At 35.1% G+C, this 14,094-nt stretch overlaps 2 protein-coding genes across 2 annotated transcripts in view; both read left to right on the forward strand.

Annotated features, from left to right (window-relative positions):
* Window positions 1–11,341, forward strand: LOC145315667 (N-acetylgalactosaminyltransferase 7-like). The gene is given in 13 exon segments (XM_080155675.1): window positions 1–241; window positions 654–882; window positions 1,351–1,454; window positions 1,867–2,169; window positions 2,704–2,828; window positions 4,370–4,467; window positions 4,864–4,942; window positions 5,461–5,595; window positions 5,896–5,982; window positions 6,563–6,637; window positions 6,942–7,220; window positions 7,634–7,884; window positions 10,208–11,341. Coding segments are annotated over 12 exon segments (1,872 nt in total). The 5' UTR covers window positions 1–90; the 3' UTR covers window positions 7,841–7,884; window positions 10,208–11,341.
* LOC145315664 (DNA-binding protein SMUBP-2-like) overlaps window positions 11,339–14,094 on the forward strand; it is an 18,710-nt gene continuing 15,954 nt past the window's right edge. Inside the window, exons 1-4 of the mRNA XM_080155671.1 lie at window positions 11,339–11,462; window positions 12,843–12,903; window positions 13,109–13,221; window positions 13,956–14,033. Of these exons, the coding sequence (XP_080011797.1) occupies window positions 11,379–11,462; window positions 12,843–12,903; window positions 13,109–13,221; window positions 13,956–14,033 (336 nt within the window). The 5' untranslated portion in view covers window positions 11,339–11,378. The remainder of the gene's footprint in view (window positions 11,463–12,842; window positions 12,904–13,108; window positions 13,222–13,955; window positions 14,034–14,094) is intronic.

Below are 14,094 nucleotides of genomic sequence, written 5' to 3' on the forward strand. Positions count from 1 at the left end.
AAGGATATTTACAAAGGTTGTAACCAAGGGGACGCGTGGTAGGGTAGACAAATTAAGAGGGAGAGTAGAGGAGCGTGCGCTGTCTCCAAAATGCGGGTGGTTCAGTTTAAGCGGAGCCGCGTGATAAAATTCTCGCTTGTCGGCCTGACGGCCCTGGTCGGCTTTGTGCTGGTGGTGAAGTCTATGGGTAGAGAGAATGACTTGTCGGAACTGTTGGCTGCCCGCCAGGGTATGCTCAAAGGTAAAGTATAGCATTTTGGATTTAGGATATACGTGGATATTTTGAAAAATTTATTTATTATAGAAAAATTATTTGAAAATTTTTCGTTATTATTGGTCCGTTCGATCATCCTGTTTTTTTTTTAGCCAGTAGCACAACTTTTATCAGAGTACATGGAAAATTGGTGCAATATCAAAGTAATAATATATCGATTTGTATAGCCGTATAGAAAGGCCCTGGTGTTAAAATAACAGGGGTTACATATTCAAACCTCCTGACTTCTGTTTATAGTACAACTGGTTTAATATTTATACATATTATTTCATTTAGTACAAAACTTTGATTATGAAATGAAAATTGAGTTCTATATTATAATGACCGTCTACTCCCTTTATTTTGATCCTTTTTGTTATTTTTAATTAAACTTTTTTAGGAGTTATCAGCGGAGTTGGGCAGAAGGCCCGCCACCAATCTCACCCAGACGAGGTGCCCGTCTTCAAGGGCAAGGGGAACAAGGGCAACTTTGAGCCGGCCACGTACGGCGGCGGCTCGGGCCCTGGCGAGGACGGCAAGGCGCACAAATTGCGCGTAGAGCAGAGAGACGAGGAGGAACGGCTGAAGGGAGTGTATGGGTTTAATCAGCTGGTCTCAGATGAAATTAGGCAGGATGATTGTTGTCTTCAGAAAACTTTTTTGCTTATGCCTCTCAGAATTTATTATTATTTAAAACAAATTTATTGTTTTGTTTTTACAATCATATTTATATGACATCGATTCATCGAATTTATAAATCTGCAAATTGCAATGGACTAGCATTACCGTAAGACAGAAAGCTAAGGTCGCCTAAAGAGTAGCTTAGCTTCTATTCTTTTCATGGTTATAATACGATGTGTGTTTGTTTGTCTGTCCGTAATAAAAAGTACCCATTTGGTTTCCATTTCAGAAAAAAATCTTATAAGTCTCCGGCAGGTTTTTATCTATAAATTATGAGGATAGGATAAACCTTCCATGAGACCTTGAAAAGAAATTGAAAACTTATGCATACCATTCTCAATCATCTTGAGCCTAGAGGCTATTGGCGAATCCGCCATTTTTAATAATTACTAAAGACAACATCTTAACGTCCTCAGTTTGAATCGTACTGTGCCTGACACTCGGGAGGAGGAATGTAAATGGTGGGATTATCCCACTGACCTTCCCACCGCAAGTGTCGTTCTTGTTTTCCACAATGAAGGTAAATATGAATTAGTTTGTGAGTATATATTATTAGCGAAGCCTTTTCTACATATAGAGTTGGTTTGCCCTTCCTTGACAGATATTTTTTACAAAGTAGCAATTAATAAAACAAAGCAAAACAAAACTATAATCTATTATTTTCGGTGCTTTAGTTTGAAATATATTGAAATGATGTAAAGGGGTTGGGGAAGAGGGTTAGTTTTCTTGTTTCTGTGTCCAAATCCTAGGGGCTATCCTACCCAGTATTTAATTTAACCAATAAATAAACAAAACGAAATATTAATCCCTTCCCCCTTTCTTTTATTTGAATTTTTTTCTAAATCAAGAAGGATTATATTATTTGTGCTCAACTTCGACCACTCTTGTTTGAAATAAGATTCGTAACAAACCTATAAACATAATTTATTTAGGTTGGTCCACCTTGCTGCGTACCGTACACAGCGTTCTCAACCGTTCCCCGCCCCAGTTCTTGCACGAGATCGTGCTTGTCGACGACAAGTCCGAGCTGGAGCACCTGCATGAGAAGCTGGACAACCTGGCCAAGGACTCGTACTACGCCAAGGTCAAGATTGTGCGCAACAAGGAGCGCGAGGGTCTGATCCGCGCGCGTAACAACGGCGCCGTCGCGGCGACCGGCGATGTTGTCGTTTTTCTGGACGCCCATTGTGAGGTGGATTATAATTGGCTGCCGCCCCTGCTTGCCCCTATTCATGAGGAACGGTTTAATTAAAACTAGATTTGGGAAATTACTATTCTGGCCATAAGCATCGCTAGATAATAATTAAGGAATATTTATGTGTGCTATCCTAGCTCAATAGGTTCATGCAAGTTTTGTTTTTATCCGTCATTAAAGACAAGAAAGTTTAAATAGTAACATTGTTTGGTAGGTAGGTAAATAAAATTAAATGTATATAAAGTCTAGGTGATCAATACCTTAATTGAAGCAAAAGTAACACAGTGGAGATATAATCCGACCAAATTATGGGTTATAATTTTATTCTCAGTTTTTTTTTATATCCATATAGTAAGTCGGTCTTAAACCATTAGGACAATGCCTTCCCTTGCCTTGGAAATTTATATTTTTTATTATACGGATTGAATACTTTTGATTAAATATAAACAAATAGTTTGGTATTTGATGGATTAGTGTGACTAATTGACATTCAAGGATAATAAATCTATTGGTATTCACAAATGCACACACAGAGGTTTCTTAATCAATGTTAATAATTGAACTGTAAAAATGAAGGACCGGACAACGTTGGCCGTTCCCGTGATCGACGGGATCAACTGGAATGACTTCTCCATCACCCCCGTGTACGCGGCAGGTTCACATTCCAGAGGACTCTTCGAGTGGGGTATGTTCTATAAGGTAAGTTAAACCAGGGGGGGACATTGGACTGATTATTACACTAGTCCCTAAAGTTTTATAATATCGTTTTCTTATTCGTTCGCTTATCAAATTTAAGGGACTTTAAATTTTAGTGTCCAAAAATTTCAACCACTCATTTTAAATTACAGGAAGGTTAATTTTGTGCGTCATAATTGGGGATGTACATCAAGGGGGGGGGGGGGAGTTTTGACACATTTGCGTAAACATGGCATCTAGGCTTTATCTTTGGACTGAGAGGATAGATTATTAATGATAAAATCATTCTTATATGATGAATTTCACGAAGTTTTGAGATTTTTTGGATAGGCCTCCAGGTTTCGGAGCTCCAGGCCTCCAGGTGGTCTCTGTATAGGTAAAAATAAAAAAATAAAAAATTTTTAAAGTTACAAGTTACTGGAGGCCTATCCAAAAAATCTTAAAACTTCGTGAAATTCATCATATAAGAATGATTTTATCACTAATAACCTATTATCTCAGTCCAAAGATAAAGCCTAGGTGCCAGGTTTACGCAAATGTGTGAAAACTCCCCCCCCCCCCTTATCGGCCATAGTCACTCGTATCCCTTTAGATCCCTGAACGGGGTCTGTTAGTTGTCAAGGAGGTGATGAGTTTGGGTCTAAGCTCAACGTCCTATTAAGTTTAAGAACTAAGGTTTTGTTTGTTTGGTGCTAAAGATCTCGAAAAATGCATGAACATTCATTCGCAGACTTGAAGTACACAAAATTTTATTTTTTTTGTGCTTTTACAGTAGTTTCAGAGGTAATTGTGTACATTTTTGATTGAATCAGTTATTACCCCAACTAGCCCTATCTCTCATTAAAAACTATGGGAGAAGCACACAAAATAAAATTACTTGTACTTCAGTTGTTATTTTTTTAACATTAAATGTAATATTTAAACACCTGCCAAACATTAGTGTACAATATTTTCTCCTATAGTTAAAATTAAACATGTTTTAATCTTTTTAAAATTACTTGAAATCGTTTCTGGTATTAACATGTGTAATAAATTAAATTCCTTCTATAACTTTTATTTATATTGTTAGTCTGATGTAAAAGTATCATGATGTTTGTCTGTCCTTGTATAATTATATGTAGCGAATGATCTTGCCAACTGATGAACCGACACGGTTCTCCTTTACAATGAAGCTTCTTATAGGTCCAGAGAATACTTTGAAGTATTTTAGGCGAGGGTACCTTCACGTTAACAAAAGATATCCCCCCTAAAAAATATACACACTCCCTAATTTTTCCATTTAAAAATAAAATTGAAAGTAAAGGGTCGACATCTTCTATTCCTTTTTTCTCATGTACCTTTATCTTATGCCATGGCTCATTAACTTTGGGGACTTTAAATGTTTTTGATTGATTGGTTAATTAAGTTGAGTGTCCAGACGTTTCAACCACTAATTTAAATCTACAGAAGGTTTTTTTGTATATCATCATTGGGGGTGTACATTGATTTATCGGCGATATTGTCTTATCCCTTAAGATCCTTAATCAACACTTTGATATTCTCAGGAGGGAACTGTACCTAAGAAGGAGATCAACAAGAGGACGTACCACAGCGAGCCCTACAACGCGCCGACCCACGCCGGCGGATTGTTCGCCATTGACAGGCAGAAGGCCAATTTTGTTTGCTCTTGTTTTTAATCCTTTATACTTAAGAAAGCTGAGGCGTAAGATCTCAAAAACAGCTGGAAATAGGACAACATTAGGTATATTGATAATTTCTTATTTTTAAGCTTCATTTCTTTTACTAGGGTAGGGGGTTGGAAGGTAAAGTTTCCAGTTAAGTGATATACTATATTAGTTTTGACTCTAATTGCACAAAATGGTTATAAACCTTCCCTGTACATATGAGAAGCTTCACTGCAAAGGAGAACCATATAAATCAGCGGTTAGCGAGATCCTTTGTTACAGACACACAGACTGACAAATATAAAAGGATTATTTATCATTGAACTATACCTGTATCCATGAAACAATCCTAAATCTGGCACTGCTGGTATCAGGTCCTGGTTTGAGGAACTTGGATGGTATGATCCTGGTCTCTGGGTCTGGGGAGGAGAAAATTTTGAACTATCTTTTAAGGTAGCAAAATAGAAAAATAGATAGATAGGTAGTCCGAAAGATAGATGTATTTATAAGTTTGATTTTTAAAACCGGGGGGGGGGGGGGGATGGGGGATAATTGTAATTAGATTAATCTCCTGCTACGCAATATCAACAATCTGAAAAAAAAGAAAATTTCTCATACATTGTGAAGAATATTTTCCCTCCATCCATTATCCTATCTGTCTGTTATTGGAGTGTTAAAAAACAAGTTAAAAAGGATAATGGATTTATTATTACTTGGATCTTACATCAGATTTACATGTTCTCGAATAAAGTGAAACTCGTAGATGGCTAAAGTTACGATCTTACCCCATCCTCTCCCCTCCTATTGTATGAATGAACTGACCAATAAGTGATGTCTATGTTAGCAACCTAAATTGACGAAAATTTTTCCTCTGTCATAATATCCACTTATTATATTCTATATCCATTGAGTTTACTTGATACGTTATGCACCCTTTGCGTAATTAGAAATTATATTATTATTTGTTTAAGGTATGGATGTGCGGCGGACGGTCAGTGTGGGTGCCGTGCTCCCGTGTGAGCCACGTGTACCGCGGTCACTCCTGCTCCTCCTGCCACTCTGGCAGTCTCGCCAATAAATTCAAGGAACAATACCTGTTTTTATTAGTATCGCAGCTATCCTATAATATAAAATCGTATGTTTTTTTTTAGCATAAGATTTTATTTACTACTGAACCGATCGAGTTATCTATTTTATTAAAGCGTTACAAAGGTGTCAGGAATGTCTTAAAATGTTTTATATTTAGATTTAAGTAAGTTTAAAGAAGGGTTTAGGATATTTTTGCCCTTTTCCGGGAGCTAATAAAATCAATGAAAACAATTTTTCATTAGCCAGCCTCATAAACTCATTTTAAAGCTTATATATTAGCTGCGCTCGTAATAAAAACACATATTGTCCGTGAGTAGGGACAGCCAACCACCCTGCGTAACTACAAGCGCGTTATTGAGACCTGGTTTGATGATAAATACAAGGAGTACTTCTACACTAGGGACGCAGCACTGCATTGTGGCGAGAACATGTTGAGTAACTAAAAACCCGCGACTTTTGTGTAATACTGTTGCACATCTACTTGTTATCTGAAAAGGGATTGGTTCGAATCTAGACCCAACACCGCGTTATAACTAAAGATGTTAAAAATTGTTTTCATGGGAGCTATGTTAGGTGGGCGATGTTAATAGTAAGAGAATGTCTTGGCCCAAAACAGGTGCAACTTACCACCATGCACATTTAGGACTTTAAGACAAAGGTCGTATAAGCAAATGAAAGGTTTTCTTAAGGGTGGGAGGGTGGGGACATTAGTTTGTAAATTTCACTGGTACCCAAAGTTTTATAACCATGCTATCTTATTCGCTGGCTCTAAAACTTTGGGTAAATTTATTGAATTTTGATTGATTGGTTCATTTAGTTGAGTGTCCCAACGTTTCAATCACTAATTGTAATCTACAATAGGGGTAATTTTGTGGATAAACATTGTACACCAATCTATCGGTTATTGTCTTATCCCTTTGTATCCCTGCGTAGCTACTCTATACATAGTTCTTACCACTATTGCGTATTATCTACCACAGGGAGCCATTGGCCAGATATATTGACATGGGAGATATCTCAGAACAACTTGCACTAAAGGAAAAGATAATTATGCATTAGGTTAATCTCTGGGAGGGAGAGGACAGTGGAATGTCAAAATACATTGGCACCCAATGTTTTCATTAAAACTTGTGGTACTCAATTTATTTCAAATTGTCTTTTTAAAAAATTGCAGGTAAAATAAGATTTAGATTGGTGTTGTATAAGCAAAATAGCCTAAAACCTTACTTTTTTTTATATCAAAAGGTATTCTTGGTTTAACTGTGCAGCTATAATTTTAATAGTATAATAAGATTGGCCCTTATCAGGTGGTTTTAGGCCTTTTTCCCTGAAAAGAAAGAAAATTAAATTATCTGAACTGCAGGAACGAATGAACTGCAAATCATTCAACTGGTTTATGAAAGAAATCGCCTACGACGTTTTCGACAAGTACCCGCCGTTGCCGCCCAACAAATACTGGGGCGAACTGAAGAACGACGCCGTCGGCCTGTGCTTCGACACGTTTGGCCGGCATCCGCCTGAGTCGGCGGGCGCCAGCGGGTGCCACGGTTTTGGCGGGAATCAGCTGATAAGGTTGAACACGGAGGGACAGATGACCAGTGGAGAGTGGTGTCTAGAAGCACAGGGCAATGATCAAATTCAGGTACAAATTTTACCTTTGTCCCTTAAGATCTTGCAAACTTGTTAATAAACCAATCAAGTTCTCCATTTTAGGAAAGTTTCAAAAGTTTTATTAACACAATCTTCCATTCGTTGGCTAAAACGCCTTATTGACGCTAACCATACAACATTGTGTATTCACACATTGTTTTCATACAGGCCATATCATGTCAGTCATCCTTACAATGCTAAAAGTAGCATTATGTCTGTCTGTCGGTGTGTATCAAAAGATCTCGATAACCGCTGACCCGTTACAACATTCCTCCTTTATAGTGTAGCTGAAAATTGAAGGTTTAGGATCGACTCCCTCACTCCCTTTACTCAAATGCCCCTAGAGGCTTCTAGGGAGCTTAGATGTAATTCTTAAATGTATCACTAACATTGCTATATCTCTAGGTGGCATGGTGCAAGGCGGGCACTACGGACGGGCCGTGGGTGTACGATGCGACCAGCAAGAACATGCGCCACACCAAGATGAACAAGTGCCTGGGTGTCCACCCGGAGACACAGAAACTGATCCTGCGGGAGTGCCACGACAGCAACACATACTTCAAGTGGACATGGAAAGAGTTGACCCCACACTGGATGAGGAAACGGGTGTAGCTGAGCCTCAGATGGGGATAAACCACCCGTGAAGGACCAAAAGGGTATACACCTTTTTACCAGTAATAAATAGTCAATAAATTAGGGAATCTAATAAAAATAGTTTTTATAAGAATTAAAATTTAGACAACTACCAAAATTACCTTAAAAACTTTATTTCTTTATTTCCTAAATTAGGTTTTAATCAAAATTGAAAATAAATCATATGATATTTTCCCTTTTCTTGTGTAAAATTTCTGTATTGTTTTACTATTTAATCATTTTATGGTTTTTATTCCAACAAACGCCTTTGCTAGCGTGCACTGTGATATTTTTAATTTAAAGCCTTTTTTTTGAAAAAAAAGACTAATAATTTGTTGGGAGAAATATGGCAACCGAACAAAAAGTAATTTTCTCTAACCTTCCTGCGCATCTAATCAAGATAACATAAAAATTAATTTTGACGGGCGGAAAAGTTAGAAACAGAATAATTGTTCTTCAGTTGTCATATCCCTTCTATAATTAGGAAGTTGTAAAAGACAATGCTTCCCTATATGTTGTAGAATTGATATTTCAATAGCTTAAGATTTAAACAGTCTAGGTGATTTCCCTCAAAATGCTTACCGAGCACAGAAACCCCTTCCCCCTTTATTCGAAAATGAATTGTTTTTGAAAGCCTAACCTTGTGGGACCTATACCAGCGGTGCTCTAACCCATATTAACTTAAAAACACATGAAAAATTACCCCTTGATTTTAAAATAAGGGGTGATTTCTGTGCTCGACTAGGTACTTTAAAGCAAACCGAAAAAAAATTATCCAAAGTTAAGTAAAGTTACCACATGTATTTTTAACAATCAATGTATTTAATAAAAAATAATAAGTAATAAATTATGATAATTTACCATCTTATGTATTGGCAATATCCCTTTTTTTGTTAGTGTACATACATTGTACAATTACCCCCCACAACCCTCCGTCGATCCTCCCACCTTGTCCTTATATTAACTTTTATTTTACAAATAATTCTCCTGCAGGTGAAACTAACCCTGCGGGGCTCTATTGAACCTAAGTAACCCAACTTAAATGTAGATGCATTAAACTTTTATTATTTTCGAGGGAGGGGAGGGGGGGGGGGGGGGTGAGTTGTCCACTAGCGACAAAAGTGATGTTACTAAACCATTTGTTATAGAAATCTAAAAGTAAAATCTGTGATAAATCTTAGCTTTTTTTTACACGTATTACATTTTTTAGATGTTATCAAAGATATATGAATAGGTTTATGGACTTAAAGAGGACAATTGACAAAGGAATTTGGCTTACAAATGTTTTGTTTAAAACTAGTGGCTCCTAGTGGTTCTGTGTTGAAGGTTTAGAAGGGGCAGAAAAATAGCCTAAAACAATCTCAAGGCTTAAATTTAAAAAGAAGATAACCTAAAACCTTCCCGGGACCTAAGTTAAGCCTTCCTAAAAAGGAGAATTCAATCAGTTTAGTAGTTATTGAGGGCTTAAGATTAAAAAATAAACTTTGTAATTGGTCAAATGCTTTGTTTTAGTCTAAAAATACGTATAAGACTTTAAGACAGCATTGGTTATTTTGTTAATTCATATTTAATCATATTCTTAAGATCTAGTTCATTGTTAGTCCTTTTTATCCATATATTTATTCCTATAACTACTTACTTACTTTTTAATCATTTTAAAAGCACAAAAATTATTTTTAAGAAATATAAAGTGTTATGAATGAATTTTAATAGGAAAATTAAAATGTAAATAGCACATGTTTAATTGGTTGAAATTATTCTATTCGATATTGATAAATTAATTTTAATTAATACTTTAATTATTTTTTAATAAGTTGAGAAAACTTTTTGTTATTTTATTTTATACATTTTTAAAGCGTTTTATATTATTGCATTTTTTATAATTCTAACCTTCTTTCTGATTTATTTTCTATTTAAATAAATTTCAGGGATAAGGTACGGCTTTTGAGAAAATTAAGTAAAAGGAAGATTTAAAGAGTAATCCATCAAATAACTTTGCATAATAAAGTTTATTAATATAATATTTTTCACAATAAAATTGAAAAAAAAATAATGCTGCTTAAGTTTATATTAAACATGTTTAAAAGTTGCATATATCACAGGAATAAAGTTTAAAACACCACATTTTAAAACCTGCATTCTCAGTATTGTTTCGATAAATATAGAACCATACGGAAAAAAAAACATTTATAGCCTCATACTCCATGAATATTTAAATCAAAATCATAAAACTGGTTTCAATCTTAAAATTTTTCATTTTTTTTCATTTTGATATCCGCGGAAAACTGTCTGTAATACGATGCAATAAAAAAATCTTCTTTGGTACCTAATAAAGATATTGTTCAGATTGGGATCCAATTTTCTTCCTGGAACTGTCCCTGCTATTTTTTCTTCAATATGCCGTTCCCTGTACTCCCAGAATTTAATCTTTTATTGATCCTACTTTTCTGTGGTGTGAACTCACACCTGTTCAGCTACAAGAGGACTTCCCACCAAAGTTTCTACAAGAGTTTTGCTACTTTGCCTAACAAAACTGCCTTAATTTCATTGTTTGTTGGTCAAATTTGAAAACATAAGTTAGATTTATAATCCAACGAAAATGTCATCTTGTGATTGATTGATTATACTTGCCAAAAAATACTATTAAGACCATATAACCTTTCTTTTGCAGTGATTCTACATTAGAACCCTTTTAAGTTTCTTTAGTGGAAAGTCTTCTTTAAAATTTTTTTCTATTATTCAAATACTATCACCTTAATAATGGAATCTTATATTGTGTTTTATTGTATGTTATACTACAAACATATGTTTAAATTTTTTAAAAATTCATAGCTTTTCTTTATAGTTGAGCTTCCCCTACTCGTAAGATGAAAATAAGTTTAAAAGAAAAATTTTAAGGTTCTTTATTTCTTAATTGAATTCAATATTGATTGACTTATTATTTTAATTTTAGTTTCAATTTTCTATGCATTAATGAACATATACATCCTTGTATTGAGAAAATTATACATTACACTTATAACAACACATACTTTTTTTCTTATGCATCTGTTGTATTTTTTTATATTTAGGAAAATAAGAATAAAATGTTTGTTTTTTTTAATTGTAGGATTGTAAGTAAAATTGTAAAAAAACTACTACTTAAATGTAGAAAAAATATACAATAATTATAAGTATTTATTATCTTTCATTAAACATTCCAAAAAAAATGAGGGAGGGTTGACGATTTTTAAACTTTAATCAAAGATGGGGGAGGGGTAATTCCCTAAACCTTTCTTTGGAAAAATAGTCCATTCGTAACCCCATCCTAGAATTTTAGGTACCTATATTTCTAATGAATTTTAATTAAAAATAAAGTTATGATATTCATATATAGGGGTTTTGATTTTTTCTTTGTTTGGTTATTTTATTAAATTGTTATGTATTTTATTATATTAATTGTGTGCTATTAAATAAATTATGCTATAATAATATTACAGACTTATATAAAAATGCAATAAAAATTAATTAATAAAAAATGGATAAGTTTGTGAGCCGGCAGAAAGAGCTGCTGCAGTTGGAGAGGGAGGCGGAAATCGCCGAAGCTGCTGATCTTATTCAGGTAAAGTACATTTTTGGCGGTTCCTTTTCTGCTTTCCATCGTTTGGTATGTAAAAAATTGTCAGTTTCTTCATTTGGCTGTTAAACCGATTTTTTAAGGAGAGATTTTGACGTTGATAAGTTCTTTTTTTTTATTGTAAAAATCAGTGTTTCGGAGCCGGGAGCAGCAACATTTTTGGTGGAGCCGGATCCGGAGCCGTATTTTTCGTTATAAACGGCTCCGGCTCCGGAAGGCTAAAAATGATTTTCTAAAGTAATATTATAATTTGGCAACGGTCTATTTCCATATAATAAACTGAAAAACTATTGTTACTTAACCAATAGATACACATCCTTCTATTTTTATATAGCTTTAATCAAATAAAAGCAAAATATTTTATATTATTTATATTATTTTATCAAATTCAATAATGAAACAAGGATGACAACATCCATAAAAGCGAAGCTCTGAAACGATATGACAGACGAACATTAACTTTTGTTGAGTGTCAGAACTGAATATACAAAATATGAAAATATATGGTTTGACAAAATTATACGTAAATTTGTTGCAAAACTTCTTAAATACAGAATTCTGTTTAAGGACATACTGACATTTTTAATACTTGATTATAGAGATGCTTCGCTCATAATATTGTACCTTATAGTAATAGGAATCAGTAATCAAAAAATCAGATCAATCGGATGATTTTATCACATAAAAAATTGTTTTAAAAAAAGTAAAAAAATCAACATGTTTAAAATGGACGTACGGACATTCTGGTAACGATTATAGAGTTGCTACGCTTTCTAAATCGTACCTAACTACTACAGGAATCACCATGCAAAGTTTGAAATCGATAGGACAATTCTAACATGCCTAAATTAACGAATAAAAGCTAACTATCTCGGACGGACGTACGGACGGACGGACGGACGGACGGACGGACGGACGGACCGACCCTAATTATAGAAAAGCTTCGCTTTTAAAAAAATGATATATTAATTTTAAGGTAGGAGCCGGAGCCGCATCAAAATTATACGGCTCCGACACCCTGGTAAAAATGTAATCTGCAGTTACTGGCATTCTAACTTTGTGCCTAAATTAAGCTTAAAATGTTGCTTCCATGTGGTGTAATATTATTTAATAATAAAATTTCTGATCTGAGGGATACAATAATTTTGAAGATTTTCAAAGCTCTAAAATGTCTCATTTAAGATGCCTATACATTTTTGTTATTGAAGCTTATGGCTTCAAATTTTGGGGTATCGGGTCTACTTGTAGCAGTCTTTAAGCAGTTAAAGCGGTGTACTGTGCTTTCTGCAGGCTTCCTTTTCTTAAAACAAGTCACCATGGCAACGTGTCGTGTATGTACGATGATTAGTTATCTTTGTTATTTAGGGATTACCGCTGCGAGCCTTATGTCAACGTGGAGTTGCCCTACAGAAGCTATGGATTTCAGGCAGGGTTATACGGATATATGTTCATGAATAAACTCTGGGACAAAATCAGGAATCTTTAAGGATAAGAAATTGGAGATAAATTGATGTACAACCCCTTATAATGATAACAAAATGACAGCTTATGTAGATATAAGTTCTTGTTTGAATTTTAGATAGTTTTTATTATACCTAACAATTTATAAATCCTATTATTCATGAAACCAGGTCAAAGAACTGGTTTGTACGGGCGTACAGTGGTGAGCCTGGTACAGCGCAATGCCGCGGAGTTTCCCGCGCATAAAATCACATCCGGTGATATTGTTGGCATTATCAAACAGGTGACTATAATTCATTTACAAGGATTAATTCCTTCAAAATTGACAATTCTTATAGACAAAAGAGACAAGGATCTTAAGGTATAAGACAATTGCCGATAAATGATGTACATCCTCAATGATAATAAACAAAATTATTCTTTCTTTAGATTACAATTAGTGGTTGAAACCTTTGGACACTTAACTTAATTAACTAACCAATCAAAATTCAATGAACGTCCCCAAAGTTGTTGAGCCAACGAATAAGAAAACGTTATTATAAACTTTGGGGACTTTAATAAACTGCCCAATGTCCCAATGTCCCACCCTCCCTTCTAAAAAGATGAAAAGGGGGGGGGCGAAAGTGACACTTTTTTAAACCAAAACTAAGAGTCAACAAAGGAACTCGACTAAAAAAAGGGTTACAGGTCTGAGATTTTGCATGGCAGTTGCTTTATAGGGGTACAATATGGAACTGTGTAGAAACGGCGGCGCAACCGCCGAAAACCGCCGTTTCCCGCCGTAATTTTTGTTGCCTTTTCTCGGCGGTTTTCGGCGGTTGCGCCGCCGTTTCTTCACAGTTCCATATTGTACCCCTATAAAGCAACTGCCATGCAAAATGTCAGACCTGTAACTCTTTTTTTAGTTGAGTTCCTTTGACTTTTAGTTTTGGTTTCAAAAAGTGTCACTTTCGCCCCCCCCCCCTTTATATATTTGAATTTGTCAACAGTACGTTCTTATTTTTTTTTATCATTCAGGGAGATGAAACAGTTAAACCTGAAATATCCGGAGTCGTACTGGATGTTAAATCCAGCTCCATCTCTGTGGCTTTCCAGGTAAAAACAAATACCACGGCTTTCAACAGTAACCGTCCTTCTGTCCGTTCGACTGTCTGTA

Source organism: Acartia tonsa, chromosome 4 (assembly GCF_053477335.1).
Source record: "Acartia tonsa isolate MP-2025a chromosome 4, ASM5347733v1, whole genome shotgun sequence".
Lineage (NCBI taxonomy): Eukaryota > Metazoa > Arthropoda > Copepoda > Calanoida > Acartiidae > Acartia > Acartia tonsa.